Raw genomic sequence first — 27,849 nt, 5'->3', positions numbered from 1 at the left:
TCCCTTGGGGCTTCACTTGCTTGGTTTTCACATGCTGCTTCTGAGCTCGCAGTACACCACTGGGTGAGCTTTGAGCTTACTGCACCAAAGTAAATGTTACAGGAATAAGATGGGGGGATTGCAGTAGAAAATGAGCAGAGGATGAAGATGAGGAGGAGGCCAAAGGGCTGCTGTCCTCCAGCTAACAGCAAGGTTGAAATCTGGCTGCTCCAACCTGCTGTGGATCTGGGTGTGAGATCAGCGCTGTGGCCTTACTTATGGGAGGGGATAAATCTAATTTCTAGTGCACTTAAAACTGGGTTAGCGAAAGCACAAGCAAAATACTGTAGAGAACATTTGCCTCAGCCTTGTCGGGTGCGACAGAGCCTTCCACTTTCCCTTAAATCCATTTCCCAGCTTGCAGCCACCACTTGGAAATGCCCAATTATAAATTTGTGAGTCTTTTCATTGCTTGTTTCCAGGTTATTTTTCTTTCTTTCCTTTTCTTTCCCTCCTTTTTTTTAGCCTTTGCCTATTTTAAGCCTTGGCTCCAAAATGAACGCTCTGCTTCCCACAGTCCTTCATCATGCAATGTTTTCAGCAGACACTCAAGAATTAAACATGTACAATTTCCATAATACTGATTATCCCTGTTTAAGTGCTATTTTAGAGGGTATTAATTTCTGTTGCAGTAGCAGCCGCAGCACTTAGCACCACCAGCCTGGTTTTCCCTCTGTGCCTTAGGCTGGAATTTGGCGTGAGCTGGGATTTGGCTGGAATTGCTCCCCACTGCTTTTAGCCCCTGTTTGAGTGGGAAGGGAGGGAGGCAGAGCCATCCTGGTGAGGAGCTGGTGCTGGACTGGACGAAGGCTGCCTCTGTCACTTCTGGTATTTTCAGATTTTTGTATGCAGAAACACAAAGCACAATTAGAATACAGTTATATATCCTCATCGTTATTAAAGCTTGGATTAACATGACATAAAGTTTTGTCTGGGGAGCCTTTTGCTATGGCTCAGGGAGCATTTTTGTGTGACAGTAATAGGCTACAGTTAATATACTTGAATGATACCAGAATCTGTGTAATAAGACAGAACAAAGGGGGTTTATTTGAAGCTGAATTACAAAGGTGGAATTATCATTGTGAACAATACACCAAGATCGCAGCTTAATTATTGTATCTGGCGTTATTTCTGTGAAATAATGCGGAGTCAGGGAAGCAAAGTTAAAAAATACCTCTCGAATCTTGGAAGGACATCTTGTCAGTCAGGGGGGATTGATGTGTGGACCTGTCAACTCATTCTTAACACCAAATCCTCCCTTTGCCCGTTTTTGCCGTTTGTTTGATTTACCGAGCCTGTTTGCCCTGATTCAAGAGGCTCTTGTCACGTTTCTAGGAGAGATTCATCACTGGGACATAATCCATTCAAATAGCTTTTGGGCAAGAAATAAAAAGTGTTTGAAGCCAAGAGGTTTCAAACAAACCGTTCAAAGGCAGCTGTTGGGCCCTGCAGAGGGAGGAGGGAGGGCAGGATTGTTCTCCAGGGCCTGGGGAGAGAAAGAAGTGAAAAGGTGGGAGCTTCCCTTGGGAACAGTTTGGGGAGGCTGGAGTAGACAGGAGAAAAGACACACGTCCCCTGCATGTGGCCACCACAGGCTCAGCACACATGGAAATGGCACCTTTGGGAAACCCTGGGCCATTTTCACGTGTAAAGCGTTATTCAACCATCTTGTGTTTGCACGGACAGCTCTTCCTCTGTGCCTGTGCCTTGAGTCCTCGTTACACAGATAGTAAGAGTGGGGGAGTAGGATTCTTTTTTAGATTTTCATTTATAAACTAAAGGAAATCGCTTCTTTCTCACAGAAAGCACTTCGGTGATGTCAGGAGCGGGAGGTTGAATTGACTTCAACAGCAAAAAAAAGCCCTCTCAGAACAGAAACCCTTTTTTCCTTCAGCAGGCTTTAAAAGAGGAGTACTGTGGTTCCAGGATCCTGGCTTCGGTGATTACCCTGTAATCCCCATGCCGTGCAGGGGTAATTAAAAATTGCAGCTGAACCTTGCTTTCGGATGCCTGGGTGAGACTCTGTCAGGCTGATGAGATTTGGCATTGTTGACACGTGTAAAAACTCAATTTACCCAGCCGTACCCGTCGTTCCTGGGCGTTCAGCCCCTCTCCAAAGCGGCTGACCCCGGGCAGAGCGGGATGCACACACCTCCGAGGGCAGGGGAGAGGAGCTGTGCCCAGCACAGCAGCACCACTAATTGCTTTCTTTTTAATATTATATTCAGCCTTAATAGCCTGCTCTCCTGGAGGATTGCCTTTCCCAGCATTTATTACGGCTCGCTTCAGAGCCTGACCAGAGAGTGGGAAGGGGTGGAGCTGCAGGGAAGAGAATCAAGGTGGTGCATTAAAATCCCGTGCTGGCAGCCCAAACTGGTGTTCCTGTGTGAGTGCCCTGATGGAGCTCGGGTGGAAGGGCCAGGCTGCAGCGTGTCCCGAGGCTCTGAGTGATGGCAGTGGCATTTTGTGTCCCCCGCTCCCCGTTCTGCAAACCGGGGCTGCGGAGGAGATTGCAGCCACAGGTGACATAATGATGATTTCTGCCCTGAGCAGGCTTAAGAGAATCATTCCCTCAAGTGCTTTGGGCCCCTGCCCTCTCATCAGGAATAACTCGAGTATTTTAAGAGGTAAAAAAAGAGTCCAAAGCCCTGAGCAGCAGAAATCAGAGCAAGTGCTTCGTGTTGGTTATTTCTCCTCTCGAACTTGTGTGGGTGGTGCAGGGATGTGCTGGGGCTCTGAGCTCAGAAAAATCCACATCCCAAGCACTGGGTGTTGCCTAGCTCTGCTCTGTCCAAGCAGGTTGTGAAAGCAAAGCCAGGGACTTGTCTTCTCCTGTTCTTATCATTAATTTGTGGCAGTGGGAAAATCACTTGAGCTTCCTGTGCGTGGGCGCTGGGAGCTGCTGGAGCGAGCAGCCTCTCTGTGTGGGGGGACTCTGCTCCAGCAGCCTGAAAGTCATTTTTACAGAGTGCTGTGTCATCAGTGTAACGAGTTTGGTGAGAGAACAGTTCTCTGACCACTCACCCTGCCAGCACCTGCACAGGGGAGAGGATTTGGAGTGTTCCAGCCACCATCTTCCACTGCTGCAAAGCCAGGGTTGGAGGGTGGGCTTGGACCCCCAGGCCAAAAAAATGGCACCTTCTTGAGGGCAGCATCATCAACACTTGTCACAGCAAGGGTCTGGTTTGCAAATGGTTTTTCCATAAATTAAAAAAAAAAAAACTAAATGTAGTGAGATAAGCTATGTTTGATTTGGGGTGGAAAAACAAGGGAGGACAGTTCTGTTTAGAACAAACAGCCCTGGAAAAATATTCCTTAATATGCAAGTCAGTATATGAAAAGAACAATGAAAGGAAAAAGGATCCAGCAGGAAATAAAATGAAACTTTTTTTCATTACCGTCAAAGAGAACTTAGATGAGTTTTCCTTTGCTAATAAACTGAAGTTTGATTCTGCAGCTGAGCCTTCAGCTGGAGCTGGCTGTGGCAATTGTTCATCCTTTTTTTTTTTTCAAATCTGGGCAATAAAAAAGCCCTTCATGCATCAGGAAGCCCCGTAATGCAATCCTTGTCTTATCTTCACACTTATTCAGCAGGTATTTACGGAAGGGCAGCAGGAAGCTCTTTAAACCTGATCCTGTTACTTTGCTCAGGATGTCTCTTAATCAGATCTGTGTCCCTGAGTCTGGCCTGCCCTGGGACTGTGCTGCAAAGGCATCTGTGAAAACACCCCGGCTTTCTTGTGAATAGAGTTTTTCTCAGTATTCTCAGTGGCAGGGAAGGCTCTGAGCTGGGTTTCTGTGCTTCAGGACACTCAGTGGAAGCCCACAGGTTATTCACAGAATCCCAGGATGGTCTGAGTGGGGAAGGACATTAAAGCCCATCCAGTGCCACCCCTGCCGTGGGCAGGGACACCTTCCACTGTCCCAGGGTGCTCCAAGCCCAGACCAACCTGGCCTTGGGCACTGCCAGGGATGGGGGAATTCATCCCTCAAGGGGATGAATTTTTGCCTGCTATCCCATCTAAACCTCCTGTGACCATCTTGGTGGCTCCTCTGGACCAGCGTGCTGTGGCTGCAGCAAAGCCAGGCGAGAGGCTGGTGCTGCAGTGGTGCAGGGATGGAGTGAAGTGGCAGTGTCCCTCTTGCTGCAGCCAGGAAGGAGGACCCGTGCTCAGATCCGGCTTTCCGGGCAGTGGTGCTGGTAAATCCCACCAGGAGAGGCGGCTGGGCTCCTCTGGCCGGGCTGGAGCAGCCCTGGCACTTCCAGAGCCAGCTCCGGCCAGGCCGCGCCTCCGAATATTGTTTGGAAAAGAAAACAGATTGCAACTTTGCAGCGCTAATATGCAAACGAGCACTGTGAAGGGAGGAAGAATTATTTCTGCTGACGGTGCCTAATGTTCCGTGAAAGTAAAATCACCAAGGCTTCGCACCTGGCTGGCTGGAATGCTGAAGGAGCAATGTTCCAGGTGCTGCTGGAGGGGAGGAGAGGGGTCCTCCCTGCCCCACAGCACCCCTGGGCCCTTACCTGGATGGGCCCACCTGGCCTGAGAGCACCTGAGGGAGTGAAGGAGCTGAGCTCCTTTGAGCCTCGGTGCTGGTGACTCTGGTGATATTTGATCTGTCGAAGCTTCAGCTGAGTGATGCGTTTGCATGGAGCTCTGAGCCTTTGCTTTCCAAAGAGCAGAGGTTCTCCAGCCTTTCAGCATCACAAGCTTAAACCTGTGAAACCCAGCAGCTGCAATGTGATCCCCAAAAGAATAGTTATAATTACTGTGTGTGCATTTTAAAAGTACCCCTTGTGTGGCTTTGCCTCGGGTTTTTATTTGGTGGTGGCTCCTTCAGGCAGGTGGGGAGGGCACATGGAGCAGGATGATGGAGCTCGGGTTCTTCATTCAGCTGTGGATCCCACAAGAAAACACTTGCCAGAAGCTGTTCTGTTGTTTGGGAGGTTTGCAGAAAATAATGCACAGTCTGTGCACGTGTGCAGGGAGATGGGGGCTCAGTAAACAGCTGGAGAAGGATGAGTGTGGGAGGGGATCCCCTGATGCCAGCAGGGAACCGAAGGCAGAGTTCCAGGATGATGCTTGGCTCTGGGGCCACGTGTGGATCACTAAAACGCCTGGAACTCAATTTCCCTTCTAGTCCCACCCTCTTCCTTGTCTGTTAGATGGGTAAAACACAAGGATGTTGTGAAGCAGGGTGAATTAAGTGTTTGTAAGGGAGCCTGGATCCTCTTCAGCAGATGTTTGGAACAGGATTCTGATCTTGCCTCTCTGGGGAAGGGCGGTAGCAGGAGCTCCATGATTTAACCCCAGTTTCAGATTGGATGACTGGTTTTAGCTGCTGTGCACCTCTGCCTGTGGCCAGGTCAGTGTGTGTGTGTTACACTGATGGGTAGAAAATGTGTCATTGTAGGAGCCCTTGTATGACATGTGCCATCTGTGTCACCATCCAGAGCCGTTGCAGGCATGTAGAAGTCCGGGATGGTGGCACTCTGGGACGTGCTGCTGTCCCCAGAGACACTGAGGCCGTGAGCCTGTGGGCAGTGCCACATCCCTGCCCGTTCTCAGCAGGACACCGCTGCTGTGCAGTGGGGCTGAAGTCTGTGGTGTGTTCTCCATCGGTGGAGGGCTCTAACAGCTCCTGGCGGGCCGTTCACCCTGTCCTTGGGGTTTGTGTGTCTCCAGGGACCTCGAGGAGCTGTCTCAGGTGCTTGCTGCAGGGTGCTCGAGTGTACCCCCTGTGCCCTATTCCTCGGGTCCCCGAGCACTGGGCTGCAGCTGGACACTGGTTCCCTGCAGCACCGCTGGCCTGGGAGAAGGGCAGGGGACAGGGATGTCCCTCGGCTCCTGCGCTCCCTGGGCTGGCCCTGCCCCTCTTAATCCATTTCAGAAATGCAGCACTGGAACCTATTTTCCCGTCAAGCTGAGGGGGCCCAGGGGAGAGCTGCCTGTGCTGCGGGCAGGGATCGTTCTGGACAATTAGACCTGGCTGAGGGACTCATTGCAGTCACCCCACCCAGGCTGGGCTCTGAGAGGCAGCTCTCCTGTTCCTGAAAGCACGGCCAGCAAAGCCTGCCCTGGCTGGGAGAGGGGAGCTCTGCCTCTCTCTATTGTCTTTAGCTGGATTTCCATGGGGGAACACATCCCTGAAATTTCTGGGGCTGTACCTGGAGATGAGGGACACCTCACAGAGGAGCTGCCCGTGTCCAAGGGAGTGATGAGCTGCCTCCCAGGCTGCTTTGGTCTGTGTCTCCTTTTCATGCAGGGACCCCAGTGTCGCTCCCTGGATGTGTGGGAGTATCCTCCCCTTTGGAGAAACGTCCCTGGGAGTTTATCCACTCCCAGCCATTCTGCTGCTGGAGAGGTTACTACCCTATACCACTGGCCTGCCTTCTTTCCCTTCTTTTTCTCACCACCTTCTCTGCTGCAGCCCCAGAGGCTGAGGAAAGAGCTGCTTTTATGTTTCTGCGTTGTTCATTAGTTTGGTGGGGTTTTCTGCCAGAACCTGTATTCCTATTTTTAGCTAACAGGTGCTGGAAATCTGGGGGGCACAAGGGAAGCTCTCAGTCAAGACAGCAGGTAAAGGAACACTCCAAGAGTCCTCACATAGTTTACAACTTGATGGGAGCTTTGCTTTCATCAATACTCCCTGTTATTAATGCCAGAGAAGGATTTAATGAGAAATCGTCTATGAAGTCATGTTTAATTTGTCCTGCTGTGGAAAGCTGTTTTTTCTGGAGAGCATTAGTCATTCTTACATCCCCCTTGGTAGAGTAAGCGTTGAGTAACGTGCTCGTGTTTTGCAGGAGCATTTTGAGGTCCAACAGTAGCCACGGTGCATTTTGGCAAGCCTTGGGGATGCTCTTTGCCATGTCACGGCTGGTGAGCAAGCCCTGAGATTAACGTGATTGAATGACTGTTTTAATTTCAGCCCTGATGGAGCAAAATTAGTTACAATGATATGTGTGTGTTGAATAAAATTGTAGTTTTATTAGCTATAATTGCTGAAGAAGACTTTTTAAAGCCTTGACTGCTGGGGGGAAAAATTGCTAGCACTGGAATTTGTGCTCGCACAGTGTGGCACTGATTGTTACCGCGGCGCGCCGTCCTCAGCCCGTGCCTGGGACGGTGGCACCAGGCACACCAGGGACATCACCCTGTGCCCCAGCCCCGGGAGCACAGCCCACATCCCAGCTGGCCCTGGGCAGGTGAATCCAGCAGGGAGCTGGGAGCCAGGGCTGCCTCGGGAAGCTGGAGCGGCACTCCCAGCCGGGAGGTGCCTGGGGCGCTGGCAGCACGGGCTCAGCGTGGCGGGGTGGTGGCAGAGGGACCAGCCACGCTCTGGGTCGGGTCTGGTGTGAAGAATGTCCCATCCGTGCTGGGACACTGCTGAAGGAACCTGGGTGATGATCAGGGCGGCCTGGGGGAGCCCTTGGGCAGGAGACAGCTTTGTTGGGAGGGGGGAGCTGTGTGTGACAGAAAGAGGGGGGATAATTTTGTTTCTTTGTTTAATTCTGTTGTAATCAAGCCCAGAGGCCTGGTGTGGGGGAGCCATTTCAAATTGTCTGCCGTGCAATAGGCATTTGTCTTAATTTATGTGGGGGGAGGTTGTAAATCTGTTGGATTTCACATGCGCATTTAAAATAACAGCACCTGACAGTTCACTGGCAGCTAGGAGGTTTTTCTGCTTCAGAAAACAAAATATTGGAGGAGTTGTGTGGTGTGGATAAATAATTTGAGGAATTAGACCAGAATATCCAGCACACTTTTCTTGGAAGAGCAGAAGAGGTGATAGACCTGTAAAGTTCACGAGTCGGGGATGGAGGGAGGAGAGGCACAATCAGCTGGAATTGCCACCATGATCCGTTGCAGGTGTAAATCCATTTGTCTGCCCTAATTCTTCTTTACCTTGAAGGGATGGAGAACATAGTGCCAGATCTGCTTGGGAGCGTGGAAAACAACCCCTCCAGCCCAGGGGGCACTTTTGGGGTGCAAGGAACACCTCAACCTGCTCTGGATGTGTTGGACACTCAGGGTTTGGATCAGGAAAAGCCTTCCTGGGCTGGATGAGGAGGCACAGAGGCTGCTGGGTGTCCCTTCAGTGTAGTTATGGTGGTGTCACTGTGGAAGTTTTACTCGGTGAGTGAACTTGACTCCAATGGAAGAGCCAGAGCAGGTGTGCAGTGGTGGGTGTTGCTCAGGTGCACACAGGCACCTTACACAAGAAGGAAGGAGGGTCCATGGGCACCTCTTGGGTCGGTGTCCATGCTGGTATTGTGTGGTTGGAGAGATACAGGATGAGGCTTAAAGTTTTCCATTTAAAAAATGGTTTTGTCCTTCCGCTTTCAGTGGCAGCACAGTGCTCCAGTTTCTGCAGCAGCACCCTGCAGATTCTTCTGGAACCACTGCTGGCTTTTGGAGGGCACTCAGCCTGTTGGTTACAGTGTGAGTGACTTGGGGCTGTGCTGGGTCTGATCAGCTCCTGCTGCCTCATGGAAAAGAGGAGTTGAAAATCCCAAAGAGAAAAGTGGGAGGAATAACTGGAGAATACTGTGTGTTCTTGTGCTGGGCTAGATCACTTGCATTAAATTCAGAGACTTTCTGAGTACAATTAATAGTCATTTTATTTAGGTCACCCTGGTTTTGTTGCTTTAAATGTATGCCTCCATTAAAGTGGAAGAAAATCAAATACATTTATCTCCGTGGAGCCTTTTGTGAACTGGTTGGGCATATTTTAAATAACCCTGGGAACTGTTAGGATTATTAAAGCCTTTGGCTCCTCCAGGTTTTTTTTCTTTCCTCTATTCTCCCCTATTCCTCCTTCCAGGCAGTGAGTAATGAAGTGGTAGAGCCCTTCCTTTTCTCAGAGCCCCAAGTGGATTGGAAAAAAAAGAAGTTAAATAAACTGAAGCCCATTAGTTAGTCTTTATGTAAGAAGCTGGGTCTGCATTGGCTGTATGGATGGGCTGTGCTGGGACAGAGGAGTCTGGGGGCCTTTAGTGTCCATTTGTAACCGGCGTTCAGTGGCAATTCTTTGTTTTCTTCTTTTTTTTAGTTACCCTGAGTCCTGAGACTGTTCATTTTGTAACTCTGACTTGGTGCTGAGAATGAAGCCTCATTAATCAGCTCCTTTAAGCCCCTGTGCTCCATCTGAGGAGGTTGGGGTGTGGGTTTCCTGCTGGTGTCCGTGCCCTGGGGAGACGTGGCTCAGCCTCCCCGTCCTGTGCTGGGGCATCCAGGCCTTCGCTGGGGGCTGGGCTCTGGCCAGGCCTTGCAAGTGGCAATTCCATCTTCCAGTCCTGCTTCTAACCCTGGAAAAACCTTCCTTGCCTCTTGTATGCAAAGTGTGAGCTGTGTGCTTTGAGCTGAGACCTGGAAAAGTTGGGGTTGAGCATCTTTAAAACGCTGGGCGAGCAAGGGGCTGGAGGAGGGGGTTAACTTGGGCAGCCACAGCCCCTGGATGTACTTGAGTTTCTGCTGTGGGTTGGGATTTTTCCCTTCCCCTGGAATAGGGATCAATTTGCTTACTGCAGGGTTTACTGCCGGTTACCTTGACTGTGTCCCTTATTTCTCCTTGATGAAAACTTGAACAAGCCGCTTGTGTTTGCTTCACAGAGAACCGTGAGAAACGGGCTGTGTGTGTGAGGCACTGTGGTTTGCTCATTCTATTCAGCCCTTTGTATATTCAAATTCTTCTAGTTTGAGTTCTTGCTGTTCTGCCAGATTTCCATACCATTGATGGGTTTTCTGCATTAATAAGTTTCTCTCCCCCCTCCCTCCCATACCCTCGCCACCTTTTTGCAACTGGTGAAAAGTTTTTCTGAGCGTGCTGCCCTCTCCATATTGATTTTCTTCTCCTGCTTGTCTCACCAGCTCTTAGATGTTTTATTTTGCAAAGCGTTAATAGAATTTTCCTTTTGCCACTGCACTTTATCTATTCAGGAGGTTTCAAGAAGTCTCATTGTGTCACTGGACTATGGAGGAAAGAGGCTATTCTTCTGCTACAATGGCTGCCCTAAAAAATAACGCGGGGTGGGGTAAGCACAGAAAGGGCAGAGACGGAGATAAAATGTTCTGACCTTAGGAAAGAGAAAAGATAACCAATTAGACATTGTTGAAAGGGCACCAGCTGGCTCAAAGAACACCCCACTGATAATTTTTTCTTCAAGGCATACTTGGGCCACGTCTGAACTCAGCTGCAGAGACGCTCCCCCCGTGCAGGTTTCATATGTGGACTGTCAGGGCTGACCCTTTTCCAGGGAGCTGCTGCTGGGCTCTGATCCCAGCAGTTGGGATGTAGGAGGGGGGGCAGTGCCTGCTCCAGGGTGCCTGTGCTCCTGGGGCCCCAGGAAACCTCCCTCCTGGATTAGCCCTGCAGCCTGTGCTTGTTACTGCTAATAGGGATTTATTTGCATAAAAAAGATCCCTGCCAAGATCATCATTCCAGCTTGGTACACATGGCGCAGAGCCCCGTTTGCCCAGAGGATGGGGTTGTGTTGGACAGGTGGGAGAAGGGAAGGGGACTGCAGAGCCCAGTGTGAGCAGGGGCTGCACCCAGAGCCCCTCAGCCCTGCAGTGCTGGCTCTGGTGCCAGCCCAGCCCCTCCTCTGCCCTGGCAGCCCCTGGAGGAGCACAGGGAGGCTGCACAGGAGGTTCTGCTGCTGCCAGCAGAGGCTGAGACATGGCCATGCTGCAGCATCTCTCCCTGTGTGGAGTCCCCAGTAATGTCCTTGCAGGAGCAGGTGTCATTTTGGCAGGACAGTGTGGGTCCTGCCTGGAGAGCCTGCACTCACCTGGGGGCACCAGGGACCTCCCTGGGCTGCTGGCTCTGTGCTCCTGTGCATCCAGGAGCTCTCGGGGCCCTGGGATGGGGCTGGAGGGAGAAAAGTTCTGTATTAAACCTTTAGCAGCAGGGCTTGAGTGGGGACAGAGGGTGGCACCGGGAGCTGCTATGCCCCAGGAAACAGCAGCGGGTGCAATGTGTAATTTTTGGTTCTAGTGAGGCCAGGACCTGTGAGAATGAAAAATAAAGATTGCTGAGCAAACATAACCCTGGAGCAGAGATAAGCAGCATGCAGGGTGAAGGGCAGCCTGGTCCTTATCTGCCTCCTGGTATTGCTCATCCTGGTGAGTTTTCCCCCTTGGAGGGAGGACAGACAGCAGGACAGGCTCCGTGCTTAATGCAGTTTGGGTTTTTCAGTGCATCAGCGTCTTTAGGTCTCAGTCAAGATGGGTATCAGGAGACCTGCAGTTCTGCACCCTCTCAGGCCATTGCTAGCACTTTCTGCAAACCATTTTGACTAAAAAACTCAAGAACTTAAGCAGAGACAGGTTTTCAGATGAATTTCAGGCATCACGTAAGGTTTTGCTGCACTATATTATTTTTTACAATCTTCTGGAACATATTACAGTCCTTCAGAACCTCAGGGAGGTTCAACTTGTGTTTTCACCACCTCCCCAAACACTTTCTCCCAAGCCAAGGCTGAGAAATTTTTCACAGCCATAGGCTGGATGTCTGTCTGTTGCCTAAGAGGTCATTTGGGAGGACAGGAGGACCCTTTAGTGGCACTGTGTGAGATGAGGAGAGCATGTAACTGCATTGTAAATCACTTAGCTAAAATAAATGATTTATAGAAAACCAGAGTACAAGCCCAAGGAAGTACAGAAAAATTACTGGTGGGGAAAAGAATCCAAAAACTTCAAACAAACAAATAAAAAAATCCCAAAGCAACATCCCAGAAAAGCAGTGGAGTCCTTTAGAGGATGAAACTTTTTCTTTAAAGTTCTTCCTTCCTGCAACACCTTCTGTAATTCAGTATTAGAGGCTTTCATCATCCGTGAGTTCACAACAGGGAATTGCAAGTCTGTAATTTCATCTCAGAGCTTGCCCAGGCCATGTCCAGTGGCACATGGGCCTCACCTGCCCCTCTCCTGCAGCCTCAGAACAGCAGCTCAAGGTGGGATGATGCTGGGGAATCAACCCCAGCACAACATCCCTGGGCAATAAGTGCAAAATTTTAGGTGTGGCTGCACAGATTAAATGGAGGTGGAATAAATCATGCAAATCCTAATGGAAGTTGAAAGCAATTTGGTTGCACTTCAATAGGTTTCATCAGTCATCTCTCTTCTGAAGTGGAAATGCCGAGCCTGATGCGAATTAAAGTTTCTCCCTCCTCCCTCTCCCCACTTTCCTCCAGCTTTTCAAAAGCCCTTTTGAAAACCTCTGAATACCTTTCTTGGCTGACCAGGTTTTACCCTGCTCATACCTCTTTTAACCTAATTCTCAACCAAGACAGTGACTCTAAATTTGGAGAAGTCATGGGCTGGATTTGCATCCCCACTTCCTCCTTGGCCCTTCCTGGTCTCCCCAGAAAAGGGAGATGAGGCATGGCCAGGGATTGATCTGGAGTGGAAGAGCTGCTGAGATATTTGGCTCTTTAGGGCCAACACTTTCAGTGGTCACTTTTCTGCTTCAGGATCAGCTGTCAGCCAGGGCAGGGAGGAGGAAAGCAGCAGGTTTCCAAGAGGAGAAGCTGCCTCTGGCCAAAACCAGGCAGTTCTGCTGCATGCAGGCTGCCCTGCCCGTGTCCCCTCCCTGGTGTGTCTGAGTTGCCAGCATGTGTTAAAGCAAACTCTCCCTCTTTGTCTTGCAGGTAGAGGATGCCATGCTAATGTTTGACAAGACGACCAACAGGCATAGAGGTAAGAGGGACTGGGAGCTCTGACCTCTCAGTGTGTGGCAGCTTCTGCATGGGGGAGCAAAAACCAGACCCAGCGAGATGAGCCAGTGGCTGAGTCCGTGGCACTGAATCCTCCGTGCTGCAGGTGGCAGAGGAGGGGCTGGTTGGCACAGAATGTCCCATGCACTTGGATTTTCTTGTTAGCAGTGACTTTCCTGGCCAGTCTAATGACCCAAGTCAGGGATTGCAGTACCCTGGAAAGTTCAGCAGCAGCAGCAAAAGACTTGCTCAGGAAGATGAGGGGTGTGTGAACAGCCAGTGCCCTTCCTTTTGTAACAGGGACCTGTTCAAAGCTCTTACTTAGGTTGAAAAGTTCAACCCGTGACAACTTCCTTTTATACCCAGGGAATTTCCCACCCTTCTCCATGCAGTCACCCTTAAGTGGGCTGTAGATACTCCTCTCCATTCAGGATCTCAGCACGTTGTTTGTTGCATTTAAAAGCTGCCTGGTGTGGAGCTTTGGTGCTGTGGTCTGGGGGCAAGGAGAGCTGGGGGGCTCTGGTCCCAGCAAGGCAGGTACTCATCAAATTTGACCTCTGACAAGGTGGAGGTGGCCTCCAGTTGCTGAAATGTCCCAAATCCCGGGGCTGGGCTCCCAGCTGGCTGTGAGCTCTGTCTGCCCAGCAAGCTCACTGTGGGCTCAGCTCCTGAGCAGAGCAGAGGTGTGTGAGCCCTTGCTGTGCTTCCTGCAGGATGCTTGCCTGGTGCTGCCAAGGTGACCCCTGCTCTGTCCTGCTCTGTCCTGCTCTGTCCTGCTCTGTCCTGCTCTGTCCTGCTCCGTGCTGCTCCGTGCTGCTGTAAGCACTTCCCCGGGCGGGCGGGCACAGCGAGTGTTGGTGTGTGTGCTCTGCGAGTGCTGAGCTCTGCTCCAGCAGCCCTGCTTCAGCATTTCTGTGCTCTTTGGGGAGGCTGCAGCAGCGTGCCAGGGACCTGCAGCTTTGAGCCTGGGTAATGAGCCCTGCAGGATGCACTCCTTGTCCAGAAACATCTTTCCACTGACTTACCAGGAGTAAAGGTCTGCTGAAGATGAGGGCTGCAGGTCTGGGGGGCACCTGAGTTGCCATGAAGCCTTTTGGGTTTTCCACAAAGAGCTTTTTTCCCACTATGTGTGTTGAAGATGAGAGGCAACAGGTCATCCTTTTTTTCCCCCCGCTGGGAATTCTGTGCATTTATTTCATTGGCTAATTTTTTTAATAGCTTGTTTTTCCTACATGCAAGCCATGACATTTTGCTCTGCATTAGCATCCTAATGTAAGCTCCTGGATGAGATCTAAGTGGGGAGGAACTAGAAGCCCCTAAGGACCAAAAACAGGCTCCAAATGCCACTGGGTAGAGGTGATGTTACCCCACAACTCCCCTGTGCTCCTGGGTCTGTCACTCTGGAGACACGTAGGGCTGGAGTCGCTCTCCTGGCAAAGAAAGGAGTTCTCTGGCACTCAGGAGACTCAGCTCTGTTTGGGAGCCTGTATCCCGGGGAACAGGCTTACCCATTGCTAGGTGAAGGGCAGTGCTGCTTGTTTGCTGGGATTAGCCAAAATTCCTGTGAGCAGGGAAGCCTGGCCGGTGCTGAGGGGCTGCACAGCTGCCAAAGGACAGAGAGGGCTGAGCTCCAGGCCCTTGCCCTGCCAAGCACAGGTGGGAGGAAAAATCAAGTACAAAAGGCAGAGTAAGAGTCCTCTTCATCTTCACACTTGAATTTATCCAGCCTTTTGTGGCATTTTTTCCTGTTCTGCACAGGTAGCTAGTGCTAATCAGCCTAATGAACTGGCTCGGGGCTCTGGTGATGAAGTGAGTTCTGCTGCCTCAGCCGCCGATAAAATCACCCCAGATTTTACAAATTGTGACACTCTTGATTGTGTTGGAAGCATGTTTAAAATGCAGTAGTGTGCAGCAACAGTGTTAATGGCAATTCTTAGAACCACTTGTGGGTTGCAATCTGTATCTTCAAATTAGCCACGGGAAAGAGAAATGGCAGATAAAATATCCGTTGTGGTTTGCTGTCGTTAGTCTCTGCCTGGAATAATCATCGTGGGCACGGAAGGGAAAAGGATTAAAATTCACTCCCTACTGCTAGAAGGTGAGATAAATTTCCTTGCAGGAAAATTGAGAGGGTTTGTTGACATAATTCTGGCACGTGTGTGTTGCTCCTGTGTGTGTATTTGGGGAGTGTGTAACTCACCTGCACCAGCCCTGCTTGGTGGAAATGCAGGGATTGAAGCAGGCAGAGGAAGAGGGGTTTTCAAAACTGCTCATCCTGGCTGGAAAACCCCACCCAAAACAAAACTTCATGCCTGGCATGGAGCACTTAGTCTCCGTGGTGGACTTGATCTTGGAGGTCTTTTCCAACCTTAATGATTCTATAACCTTAAAAATGCCATCAGGCCAGTCATGCTGTGCCTCTGCAGGAGTATTTTAATGTCCAGCTATTTCTGGATGTTCTCTAAGGAAAATAAGACTCAGCTCTTGCATTTCATGCTGATCTGTGTAGCCATATTAAAGGCAGGCTACAAAATCTGTGTTTAATTGGAGTGGTTATTTTTTGGTGTATTGTAGGCAAGACAATCCCTAGAATCACTGGGATGTCTCCTTCCAAGGGTTCCTCTGCTGTGACAGTGGGCACACAAAGAACCCGCACTTGATAAACAAATATCCCTGGGTCAGCTTGTTTAGGTGCCCTTTTGTTTTTTTGGAAAGGAAGTCTGGTGTTCCTCTATTTCAGTACTCCTGTATTCCTGCAGTCTTCTAAAAAACACACAGAAAAGTTCTCCCAACATTCTGGCAGATCACTTCTGTCACTTTCTTCACTGCTTAAAATTTCATAGAGCTGAAAATTACTGGGTCAATCTTGAAAGGATTCAGTAATTGGAAAGAAAGGGAAGAAAAAGAGGGTGGTGTTATTTTGTTACCCTTGCAAAGTGCAGATAAAATCTGGAGTTCAGCATTAGTTATTGATCTTTGGGGGTGGAGGGAGCCTGGCAGGATGATGATGTCCTTCTAACTTCATTATGGAGAGGAGCTCCAGGAAGCATTTCGATGTGCTGGGGCGGGGGCTGTGCCCTTGGGCTGTGGAGAGGTTCTGCTGTTTCCAGCAAAGCTGAGCAGAAGCTCTGGGCACAGCAGGCTGCACAGGGAGGAAGAGGAGGGAAGGGACAGCTAGATAATGGAGGGGTGCAGGAGTGGGCTGTCCTGAGCTGATCCCAGCGGGAGGTGGAGGGAAGCCAGGAGAGGGGGTGCAGGTTCCTTACCTCGGGGGATGCCCTTGGTGCCAGCCCGGCTGGTCCCTGCCCAGCCTGTGCTTGTTCCGTGGGTACCTGCAGCCTTCAGCCACTCCAGAAGCTGTGCAGGACCTGCATCACAGCAGCCCCGTGTCTTGGACTCACAAAAAGCCCAAGATTCTGAGTGAGTGAACCCCCCAAGCTGTAATTGCAGGTATTGAGTGTAATACTATATGTTTTTCAAAGCCGTCCAGCCCCCAGAGTTATTTTCACATCAATTAACCCTCTTGCACAGTTACGGATGGCAGCAGAGAGAGGAGGGAAGTGACAACGTGTGATTTGGACTCCTTTAATCTCAAAACTAAACAAAATTAACACCAGGCAGGCTGTCTGCTGGGTACAGACACATCCTAGGTGTTAGGGGTTAAAACATCCCCCGGGACGGACGCGGATTGCGGCAGGGCTCTGCGGTCACTCGGGCTTTTGCAGCAGTTGCAGAGCTCTCCCCGCTCCCTGTGCTTGGCAGGAGGGTGCCCAGGGTGGCACCTGGGTGTGCCTGGGGCTGGAGGGTGGGTGAGCATCCCTTTGGCTCCCAGGCTGCAGGGGGGGCACCGGCATGCTGCTGGTACCCTCGTGTGGCATCGTGGACACTGCTGTGCCCAAGGCTGGGGGTTCATCTAAACCCACAGAGCTCAGGCTCTGTGCCCCCCATCCCACCCAAAGCACCCCCCGGAGCACAAGGGCTCCCCCAGCCCTGCCACGGGCTCTGCTCTCGGGGAGGAAGGTGAGGCTCGAGCTCCGTGTCTGTGCCGTGTCCATCCAGCAGATTTCAGTGCGTGGAAGTAATTGTCCGGGTGGAAGCAGTTGGCATAATGGTTGTGAATCTTGGGAGAGCCAGGAGTGAAACTGTTAGAGAGGTATTGGCTGTGCCTTGGCGAAGGAGGAGGCTTTTCTGAGGAGAAAAACAGCCTTTTGTGTTCTGTCCGGCTGCCAAAACCTCAGTTCTGGAGCTGATCTCTGAAGTTATAATTGACATTTTTATAGATGAGATATAAATATAATTAAGTCACTGCAATTATTTGTTTATCGCCATCTCCCTCAAGTCAAGCAAGGTCATGTGCATTTAAAAATACATCCCCAGGCAGTTTTGAGAAAAGAGTAGTTAAACTATATAGAAATAATAGCCTAATTTGGTCATTTGGAGTGTAGATTTCTTGGCAGCATCCTGGCTATAGCACCAAACATCCTTAGAAGTGCTTGGAGGGAGCCTTCCCTCAGGTCACAGACTGTGCTTTTTAGGAGGACAGGGCTGAGGGAGCTGCTCCAGCAGGTTTGACCCACAGATTTGGGGAAAGCATCCACAGGCACGGTGACGATGCTTTTTTAAAACATAAAGTGCTGTAAGGGCTTTGGATGAAAAGTGTGACATAAGCTATAAATGGAGGCAGTGTTATTGTTATTGCTTTCCGAGATGAGACGGGCTTTTATTCCCCTGTCAGCTGTATCACTTCACAAATGGGGCTCCAGAGAGTGCGGCTGTTCTGCGGGAAGCGCTGGCTCCACTCGGCTCCCTCCCTGAAATCCATCCATCCCGGGCACCTGGGGCTGGCAGCGGAGAGATTTAACCCTTGCTGACAGAGCTGAGGAGTGTTTATCTTCTCCGGGGGATCAGGGGAGCAGTAGCTGCACACAGGGGGTTTGGAGAGATTTTTAAGCAAATATTTGCTTCTAAACTTCACGTGAGGGCTGCGAGGATTCATTAGTTAATATTATTTACCATTTACACACCTATCAGTGAACACCATCAGTCACACCTGTCTGTTTGGATTGCAGCAGTGACATGTGCCACGTTAATATTTTATATGTGTGTGTTTTTAATATTACATTCCTGCTTATAAATATTCATTTCTTAAACACATTAACGGCTGCAACGCTGCAGAGCAGCGCTGACATCTCTGCTCCGTGTCACCAGTTCTCCTCCAGGCTGGGGGATCCAAAGTGGGAGCCAGCCTGAGGAGAGCTGCTCTGTTTTCAGGGCTGGGGGCCCCTTCCCAGTATTCCCATTAGGCACCAGTTTGTCCCCCTTAGGCTGTGAGTGTCCCCCGGGGGCAGGGTGACGCTGCTCTGGGGCAGTGCCGTGCCCGTGCCTCGCCAGCTCTGCCCTGCTCCCACTTGGGTGTTAATAAACACAAAACAGAAAGGAAAAGCTGCCAATCCTTGGATCCATCTCCCTTGTCTTTTAATTTCCTGGCCGGTGCCTGTTGCTGCTGTGTGGGGGCACCTGTTTGAAGTGTAAAAATGAACAGCCAGGCCAGCGTGAGCCCCGTGGAGTCCAGCCCGGAATGGCAAATCTGGCCACGCTCGTCCAGGCGATTGTGGAATGCCTCGGGTGGGTACAGCCATCCTTCCCCCTTCTCACGCTGGATAATGCCTCTGAGGCTTGCAGTAATTGCCCAGCTCTGTACTGTCTGTCAGATCTCACTGCTTAATTTTGCACCCGTCATGCAAATCCCATCCAGAGGAGGAGAGGAGCGAGCAGCTGTCCTGGCTGGCTGCACCCAAGGAAGAGATGTCTGCGGGGGCTTGCTCGGAGGAAGGGGAGGCTCCGCTTGCAGCGGCCCTCAGGACGGGCTGGTCTCTGCAGGGTTCTTCAGGAAACGTGAAGTGAGGGCTGTGCAAATGTCTCTGAAGTTTTCTAAATGATGATCGTAGTTCTAGCACACTTGCAGGGGGTGAGCTCGTGTTAGAGACACCGCGTGCCGTGTGCCCAGCTGAGGCTGCCTTGAGGAGTGAGCTCAGTTTGCCTTCTCACTGCCAGCTTGAGTGACAGAGAAACTAGCACAAATCCTGGCCATCTGTGAGCTGAGAAACCCTAAAAGCCACAAATAAGTTCTTGCTTAAGAATCTGCCCAGCTGATGATACCCAACCCTTTTTGCTTCCTGAGTGCAGGAGCCAAGTGATTAGCAGGGAGCGCTCTGAGCCTTGTGGGACTGTTTGGAAATGTTAATTGAGGAAAGGCCAGAAACGGGAGGAGAACAAAATGCAACATTTCCATAGACGGGCAGTCTGCATACAACAGGCAGAATTAAAATCAGCGTGGTGACCTTGAGAAAAGAGGCAGCTCCTCGCAGCGTGCCCAAAAATGTGATGTGGAATCGGAGAGAGACGCTGCCTCACTCGCTCCCTGGTGTGTTGGCTCCTTCTCCCTGTGGATCACAGGGAGCAGACTGGGCAAAGCCTCTCCAACGTGCGCTGGGGGAGCTTTTGTTTTTCACACACCTGTGCTTTCTGTTGGCTGAGTTTGATAATGAATCTTTTGGAGCCCTTGCAGGCAGGGTGAGGAGGATGCTGCAGAAAAGGGGCTGCTCTGTCCCCCCGCAGTGAGTAACCTCTGTCAGCTGTGCCCAGGCCCGGTGCTGCTGAAGCCTTTAATTGTACAAGGTCATTGCCATATGTAAAAGCCTCCTGGTGATCTGTTTAAACAGATAACACATCCCCTATCCCCTAAATCTTGAGATTCAGCACAAACAGAGGTTACACGGATAATGCTGGTAACAAAGCTTTTGCCCCTGAGCCTCTGTCAGAGCAGGCTCCACCACTTGCTCTCCCATCATCACATCCCTGGTGTGCTTCTGTTTCTGGAGATTTAAGTGTTGGGAATGTGGGGGGGATGCTGATCCAAGCTGTAGGTGCACCTGGGCAGGTACCTGAACACGTGCTCAAGTGTGTGCTATTGCTCCCAGGGCTGTGTGTGCAAGGCAGAAGCTCTAAGTGACTCTGCTATCAAAGGAGGACTTGTCAGGGGGGTGGAAATGGAAGATTTCTTTAATTAGTTTGATTAAATGTCCTGGCATGGAGTGATTTTTGCTTATCCTGTATGTTTTTTTGTATATATAAGCTGAAGTAAGAGCATCTGGCACTTTTTTCACTGGATCCGATAGAATAAGTTGAAAAACGGCTTCTTTCAGAAAACTGCAGGTCGGCACATTTGGGTTGTGGGTTTTATCTTTTTTAATTTATTGAGTGTTTTCTGGACCATAAAACTACCTTCAGCCAGAGCAGTAATTCACAGATTGTTCCCCATTTTCAAACACCTTCCCAGTTCTAAGAGCAGAGTTCTCTGCTTGGGAGGAGATCAGGAGTGAGAGATCCAGTGCCACTAAACCCCCCCAGCCCTCCCATGGGTGGTTGCAGACCCTTTGCAGCTGGGAGGGAATGAGTTCCCCATGGTGAATCCCAGGTCAGTGTGGCAGTGGGGAGGCTGGGCGTGGATCCAGGCTCACACTGTGCCCACAGAACCATCTCTCCAATTTACTGTCAGCAGGACCACTGCCAGCCCCAGTGCAAGTCAGGTGGGAGCTGGGGTTGACTTCAGTCGCAGCAGTGCCCTGGTGATGAAATCTTTCCCTCCTTACCCCTTGCAGGAGTCACACGTGAACACACGTGTGTTCCACACGTGTTCCACAGAGCACTGGAAATTAGGGCAGGATCCGTAGGGAGAAGCCTGGCAGGAGACTTTGCTTCCTTCTGGCAACAAATATTCCCCTGTCAGCTCATAGGGAGTTCAGATGGGCTAAAATCACTTTAAGTCTTGGTGGGGGCTTGGCTTTTGCCATTTCTGTCCCTGTTCTAGCAGCTCTGTTCCTCCTCACCCTAAACCCAAACTGATAAAGAGATAAAAATACTTGCTTTCATGCTGCCTGGATGCAATTGTAGGAAAACAAAAAATCAGATTACAGAAGTGTGGCATTTGTTTCCCATTCTCCCACTCCTGGTGGCATCCCACGAGTTTTCCCCCGGCCCTTTGGCCTCATTCTGCTCCTTCCCTGACAGGGCAGGAGCACAGAGCTTGTTCCATACCTGCCCCTGTGGCTCGGGAGGGTTTGGGAGCAGCAGGAGGGTGGTGGGAGCTGGAGATGGGCTGCAGACCTGCCTGCCTGCCCGGGGAAGGAGCAGCTGCAGAGGGAAGATGGGAGCAGCTGTGGGTATGAAATTAGTCATTCTATGAAGAAATGGATTTGATAAATAATAAAACAGTGGTATTAACAACAGATGCTTTCCAGGTCAGATGACTTTGATAAAAGCACCCAACAGCCGTGGGTAATGGTATGAAAAATATGTATCTATATTTATAGATCTATTTATATGAAAAGGCATATAAATAAGTGTGTGTGTATATGCTCTCTGTAAATGTACCTGACATTTTATTTCTGGTTTAAAATGACAGTGGAAGTGTTGCTGCTCCCGTTCTTCACAGGCTTTTGAGACTTGTCAGGAAAAGCTGAAATTTGATCAATTCCCTGAACCCAGAGCTCCCTCCCCTCCTCTCCACAGCACAGGCTCCATTTGTTTTTATATTCATACCTTTTCATTTTGATAACTGTTTTGATTTGTAAAATACTATGCCTTATACAATGTTTCCTTTATGATGATGTAGTGTGCTCTTCTTATCTTTCACCTTAAATCTTTGATAAGAGCATTTTAAAAATGAAATTGCTACCTGGCACCATTACACACTCCTGGCTGCCTGCCAGCAGAGACGGAGCTGCTGGAGGAGAGGAGAGGAGAGGAGAGAGGAGAGGAGAGGGGAGGAGAGAGGTTCTGGAGGGGCTTCCCGAGGAGGAGGCTGAGGAAGGGGAGGAAGCACGGCAGGACCGACCCCTGCCCACCACAGCTTGGCAGGGTGGAGGTGCTGCCAGGGTCAGTGCCATGCCAGTGTCAGGCTGAACTTTGGCAGTGTGACATTTTGTTTTTTGGAGTTTCCAGCACGTCCAAGTAACAGAAATGTTTTTGGATAACTGCTGGTGGTGCCACAGAATTGGATTTATCAGGGGAGGTATCAGCAGTGGGAATATCAGTAAATAGAACTGTCTGATGTGGCAGGTCATTTTTATTTTAATGTGGTAGATTTAATGAACTCTGGTTGTTATAATTCATGCAGTGGTGGAATGCATCTATCCCCCTCCTGATGACATTGGTTGCTGCTCTGTCCTTCGTTAGTGCCATTATTAGGGCAGGAGAACTCCCTCCCTTGCATTCCCAAAGTGCCAGGGCTTGGCTGATAAATTGTTGCCTTTCACATTCAATACTATTAGCAATAAACATAGCCGAAAACTTCCCCAAGTAGTTCAGGCATTATAAATTATTATTGTTATTTATGGAATCTCTAGAAAGGGTGTCTGCAGAGGCTGGCTGGGTGTTCCCCAGGTGCTGGCACGTGGCTGTGGCCATTCCTGCCCTGAAACCTTCTGGGACTTGGTGGGGTTGGAGACATCGGGGTCAGAGCCAAGAGCAGCCCCCACATCTGCTGTCAGTGATTTAACAGCATTTGTGTCCAGCCTAACCCAATCTATCTCACCTCGCTGAGAGGGAAAAAAAAATAATCCTGCATCAAAATTACTGCTTTTGGAACTGTCTTGTCTCTTTTGAGGAGGAACTGGAGACAACTAGACAAGCTTCAATGGAAGCGAATAAAGAAACGTTACTTTGTGAACACAATCTTCTGGTACCAGTCACTTCTCAACAGCCATTCAATCAAAATGCTAATGGCAAAGGCAACAAGGGAGCGAGGTTATTGTAATCCTAATTGATAGGCTGCAGGGATGGGGTTTGATAAGTGCTGTTGAAGAGATGTTTTTGAAATATGATTCCCTTTAATTACAATGATACTAATAAAAACTGAACAAATGATTTAATGATAGTTTTCTAGGTAACAGCCCAAAGATTTTTGTTCCGGTTATTTTGGAAGTTGGGTTGTTTTTTTTCTTTTTTGAGCCAGAAATTATGGAAATCACCTTAAAAATAAAGCCGTAGTGGCAGGTAGTGACTTTATCTCGACTTGCGTGGCTACTTTGCATCAGAATTAATACTGTCACATCTGAAGCTCTTGAATAAGAAATCCAGTTATTTATTTATACAATAGACTTTGCTGAAAGCCCACAGTTGAAGCCACATTGCATGTAGGAATGCATTTAATATCTAATGCTTATAATAATTAGGATCAATTATGCCAGCAAGGATTTGAAAATACATTTTGAGGGAGGGGCTGAGGGGGATTCACGGGGTTTTACAGCACATCAGGAGCACAGGTTGGATGGTGTGAATGGAGATCATTGGCATTCAGTGACAGAAAGCTCCAAACTTTCCCAGGGCAGCAGCATTTTCTGTGTCCCCTGACGGGTGGGAGAGCTGTGCCAATGCTCCATGTTCTGTGACTTGCATCTTGCTTCTGGAAATAGGAACACAAACAGGAAGGGGAGATCTGTCACTGACAGGCAGCCTCTGTCTCAGCTAATTTTTGATGATTTAATTGATAGCATAACAAATAATTTTTTCGGGGAGTGTGTGTTTTGCTGTTGTTGGCGTGGGTAGGGGCTCCTGGGACGGGGAGGATGCTCTCTGCTGCCTTTCAATTTGTCAAGCTCTCTCTCAAAGATCTGCCAGAGAAGAAAGGGTAATTAATAGGCTTGAAGTCATTTCCGATGTGTCAGTATTTCTGCCTTGCTTCCAAGTGATAATGTTCGCTGGCTCGAGGCCTCCGGGGAGCCTTCCATCTTATTAACTTGTCTAGGAGAAACAGTGAGTGGGGACAGCTTGGGCCAGTGGGTGACATGAAATAAGGATTTGTGCTGCAGCGAGCTGTAAACACGGGGGCCAGTTGAGTAAAAAGTGGAAAGAGAAAAAAAAAAAAAAAAGAAGAAAATATATTAAAAAGGCCACTGGTCACAAGTGCAGCTGATGGAGGGGGGGATGTGCTTTATTTAGGGCAGCCTGTCCTCAACACGTCGAGCTGGAGCTGATATTGTGCTGTGTCACCCGTGGGCAACTTCAGCAGGGCCAGAAGTGGGTCCTGGTTCTGTCTGGGTACCTCTGAGTCACCTGTGATCCAGCATGTGGCCTCTGCTGCTGAAAAACCCCGTGTCAGAGGGGCTGTGGGGCTGTCCCGTGCGGTGGGTGCCATCCTGCCCGGCTGCTGGCCCTGCACAGCCGGGCACTCAGAGCAGCTCAGAGCCTCCAGTGGCTGTGGGGTGCTCGGGCTGGGGTGCTGGGAGGGGACCAGTTTGTCAGCAGCCCACGGGACCAGTTTGTCAGCAGCCCACGGGCTGGCTCTGTGTGCTCGTGGCTCTGCTCTTTGCCAGGGCAGTTGGCAGGTCCGTGGAGTTTCTCAATGGTGTTGGAGAGCTTCACTGTCAGCCTGGGGACACTCGGGGGTGAGGGCACCTTCCTCAGGAGAACCTCAGGGACTGGGTAATCCTGCATCCCACACAGAGCCTGGGGCACTCTGGCATTTGCACAGCACCCCAGGAGCTGTGCAGCAGTGACAAGGGCCCTGGTGCCACCCTGGTGAGGGAGTGTGGGGAGCAGGGAAGGACCCCCGTGCTGTTTGTGTGGTTCAAAACCTGCTCTTGGAGCTCCTCGAGTTGTCCCTCAGCTGGGGAGGTGTGCTTGTGCAGTGGAGGAGAGCTGAAAACCAAGCCAAGGGAAGCAGAGCAGGCTGAACTGTAGCTGCAGCACCCCGAGGTAAGGGCACATCTGCAGGTCAGAGCTCGGTGGCCACAGTGTGCTCAGCAGGGCCAGGTTGGGATGGTTTTGTTTTGAGAAGGTTTGAAGTGGCAAACCTGGGTGTTTCGGGTCACTGGGAAGGAACAGGATGTCTTTTGTGTATTGACAGGTTTTTGTTCCTTCTCTTTTCTTCCCTGGTCTCTCTGCTGTTTGTCAAGCTCATTTCTCCTGTTCCAGAGAAGTTATTTTTGCTAAACATCTCTGACTGCCTCCTGGCAAAGTGTGAGGTGGCCACAGTGAAGAAAGTGAGGAAACCACCTCAAAGCTCTTCAGTGATTAAGCCACTTAACTGGCAAGTTCTTCTCTTCCACTGCAGAGCATGTCTCTGCCCAGTGGAACTCCCCTTGCAAGCACTTATTAGGGAAGCTCTGGTATAATCTAATTAAAATTTGGTTTAATATTCTGTGAAAATGAAAACTGAATCCTCCCTGCTCAAAAGAATGACCGTGCATGTATTAGTCCTCTGTTTTGTTGTTGTTGTTGGCTTATTCAAATATTAACACTGCCTGCACGCTCAAAATGATGGTTTGTGTCCATTAACACAGGGCTTAATTCCCAAATTTAATGATGAGTGATACATGGGAGTTGGTGAAAGCTGCTTGCTGGATATTTTTTATTACGTTTTTTATGCTAATGTTCCTTCCTGGAGGTAAATAAGAGGAGGGGATGCTGGGCAATATTATTACTGTGAAATTAAAATAAAGTTTCATTATTTGAGGATGGAATTTAGTGGCTGAAGGTTTGCTCTTCATCTGCAGCTTCATTCTGAATTCTTCCAGCTAATTACCTGCTGATTAGTTGAGGACAGGCATTACTCACCTTGGCCTTGAGCATCAGGTTATCTCCTGGGCAGGATGTTGGGGTGGATGTATTTGGTACATGTGAAGAAGGTACTGACCTCCAAAAAATAGGCAACAGCAACTTCCCTGCATTTTCTGGTGAGACTTCACTCTTCTTTAGAGAAAAGCTTTTTTAGAAGGAAAAAAATTATTGAATTTAAAGCTGGATTTTAGTTAAAAAACACCCAAACCTTTTATTCTTGCATTGAAGATGGGAAAATGACCAGAAAGTCAGAAAACCTCCAACTATCTGAGTGTTTTCTTCCCTTTCCCCACCTGTCTTTCTGAGCTTGATTTTAAACGTGGAAATATCTCTGTTGCTGATCTGCTGAAGGCTCCCATCAGTGACCAGCAGAAAAGCTGCTCTGGTGTGTCTTCTGTGGGCAGAAGATAACTTTAAAAAATTTAAAAAGCGTTGTGGTTATCTGGACAGAGCGGGGTGGGAGGCAGGAGCCACGGGGATGGATCACCAGAAACTTCCTCAGCACAGGGAGCAGGGATGGGAGGATCTGCCAGGAAAAAGTGTCAGGAAAATCCCCTCGGAGCAGATGTGGGGACTGCAGAGCCTCTGAGCGATGGCCAGGGCACTCTGCCAGCTCAGGCAGGGCAGGCAAAGCCAGCACACCCCTTCCCCCAGACCTGCTCCCTCCTCCTCCAGGACAGGGCACGATGAGGCTGTGCCAGGCTGGAGGGGCTGCAGCCAGTGCTCTGTTGTGTTGGCAACTCAGAAACAAGGGCTGTGTGGAGTGTTTGGGAGGAGAGCCCTTATTCTGGAGAGTTTACAGGGAAGGTGCTCAAAACCACGGCGAGGCTTGGCAGGGAGAGCAGCCTGGCTGCACCGGGGTCAGTGTGGCAACCACGGGGTTTTGGCGTGTCCACCCTCCGTGTGAGAACCCAGAACCACCCAGCAGAGAGCCCACAAAGCCTGGCCTCAGTGTGCTCATGCCACGGGGGTTTGTGCCATGGAGCCCCGGGTTTGCCCAGCCCTCATGCTGCTGCTCTGCCCACGGGTGACCACCGAGCCCTTGGGCTGGCCAGACCGGCTGGTGGGGTCACTGCCTGGCCGGGGCTGACATCAGCTGGGCTGGGGGAATGCTGAAATAATCAAAACAGTCAACAGCTGGTTTCATACAGTTTCCAGGCTCACACAGCTGACCACAGATGATTTTGGCACTTGCCACAAGTGTGCCCAGCCAGAGCAGTGGCCACGCAGGCACCTCTGGGGGGCTGCATTATTTCCCAGTCCCTTTGCACTCCGGGGCAAAGGATAAATCTCCCATCCTGGGATAGATGGGTGGAAGGTGGTGTCAGCCTCGCCAGGCTGACAGTGACATCATGAAGCAGATCAAAACATGAAGTCTTTAAAGCCATATGTTGGATGTGTCATATCACAAGGGCTTTCTGTGCCTGCTGATAAGGATCAGCCCCGTGTTATCTGTGCTTCCTCGCATGTACATTTCTCACCAGCTGATAAACTTTGAGCTGGAGGAGAACCAAGTGTGCCACGTCTGGAGCGGGGCTGGAATAGCTGCCCGGGGGCTGATAACAACGGGGTGATAACAGGATAATGATAAAAAAATGATAACAGAGGATTCTCTGTTCCAGAGGATTCTCAGCACCTCTGCTCCAGCTCCCCTGCCCAGGTGGGCTCCAGGTGCTGCAGTGATTCTGCCAGCCCTGCCCGTGCTCCACAGCCAGGTAGGCCAGCAGAAACAGATAAATACCAGAGAGCATCAGTCTTTCAGGAGTGAGACACCTCGCTTCACTTGGCATTTCAATCTCTTGCAGCACTAGGTTGGAATAAGCACTTTTTTAGTGTGTGGTGATTTATTTTTGTTAAAACCAAAGCATTATTCATAATTATGCAGTTTTATGAGAGTATCCATAGCAGTGTTCTTCCTGTGGTTGGCTGTGGGAGCTGGAATAATATTTGAACAAGAGCCCTGGGGAAAGGACACGCTCACATTCGGCGCGGGGCTCAGCCTATTGAACTGGTGTATAATTACCTCTATTCAGCACCACTGCTCCAGTTATCAGCCAGCGTCAGGGGGAAGGCCAGGGCTTCGGAATGACACAGATTGTTAGAGAACATCAAACTTTTTTAATACAGTTAATGATCCTCAGCTATAAATAGCCTGTTCCCGGTGACTGGCGCTGAGGGTTTGTGCTGAGCTGCTCGGTGATGTAGTTTGTTGGGTTTTCTTTTCTCCTTCCACAGATACTGTAGGTCCTTCCACCCAAATGCTTTACAAACAGGGTAAATACATCCATTCTGGGCCGGGAGGTGAAGGTCCTGCCAAGCAGCAATATGAGGTGGGAGTCTGGCAGCTTCATTCTCTGGTTCTTTTGACTCTTGCCCCCCAGAATGGAGATGGCTCCTCTGGGGCTCCCCACCTCTCTCTGACACTGAATAATCCTCTGGGAATGGCCAGGCTTTATTTCATGGTGAGA

The 27,849-nt window shown here is 50.0% G+C and overlaps 1 protein-coding gene across 13 annotated transcripts in view; it reads left to right on the top strand.

Annotated features, from left to right (window-relative positions):
- The window catches only part of MSI2 (musashi RNA binding protein 2), a 199,343-nt gene that overhangs the window by 110,826 nt on the left and 60,668 nt on the right, over positions 1–27,849 (top strand). For all 13 annotated transcript variants that reach the window (XR_013340983.1, XR_002465669.2, XM_021533023.2 and 10 more), the window contains exon 7: positions 12,695–12,743. Coding sequence is in view for 11 of the 13 variants with exons in the window: in XM_021533023.2 (XP_021388698.1) it covers positions 12,695–12,743 (49 nt within the window). In the remaining 2 variants the exon portion in view is untranslated. The remainder of the gene's footprint in view (positions 1–12,694; positions 12,744–27,849) is intronic.

The sequence above is a fragment of the Lonchura striata genome, chromosome 20, assembly GCF_046129695.1.
Source record: "Lonchura striata isolate bLonStr1 chromosome 20, bLonStr1.mat, whole genome shotgun sequence".
NCBI classification, from domain to species: domain Eukaryota; kingdom Metazoa; phylum Chordata; class Aves; order Passeriformes; family Estrildidae; genus Lonchura; species Lonchura striata.
Note: the sequence above shows the minus strand (reverse complement) of the source record. Positions and strands in the feature narration are given on the sequence as shown.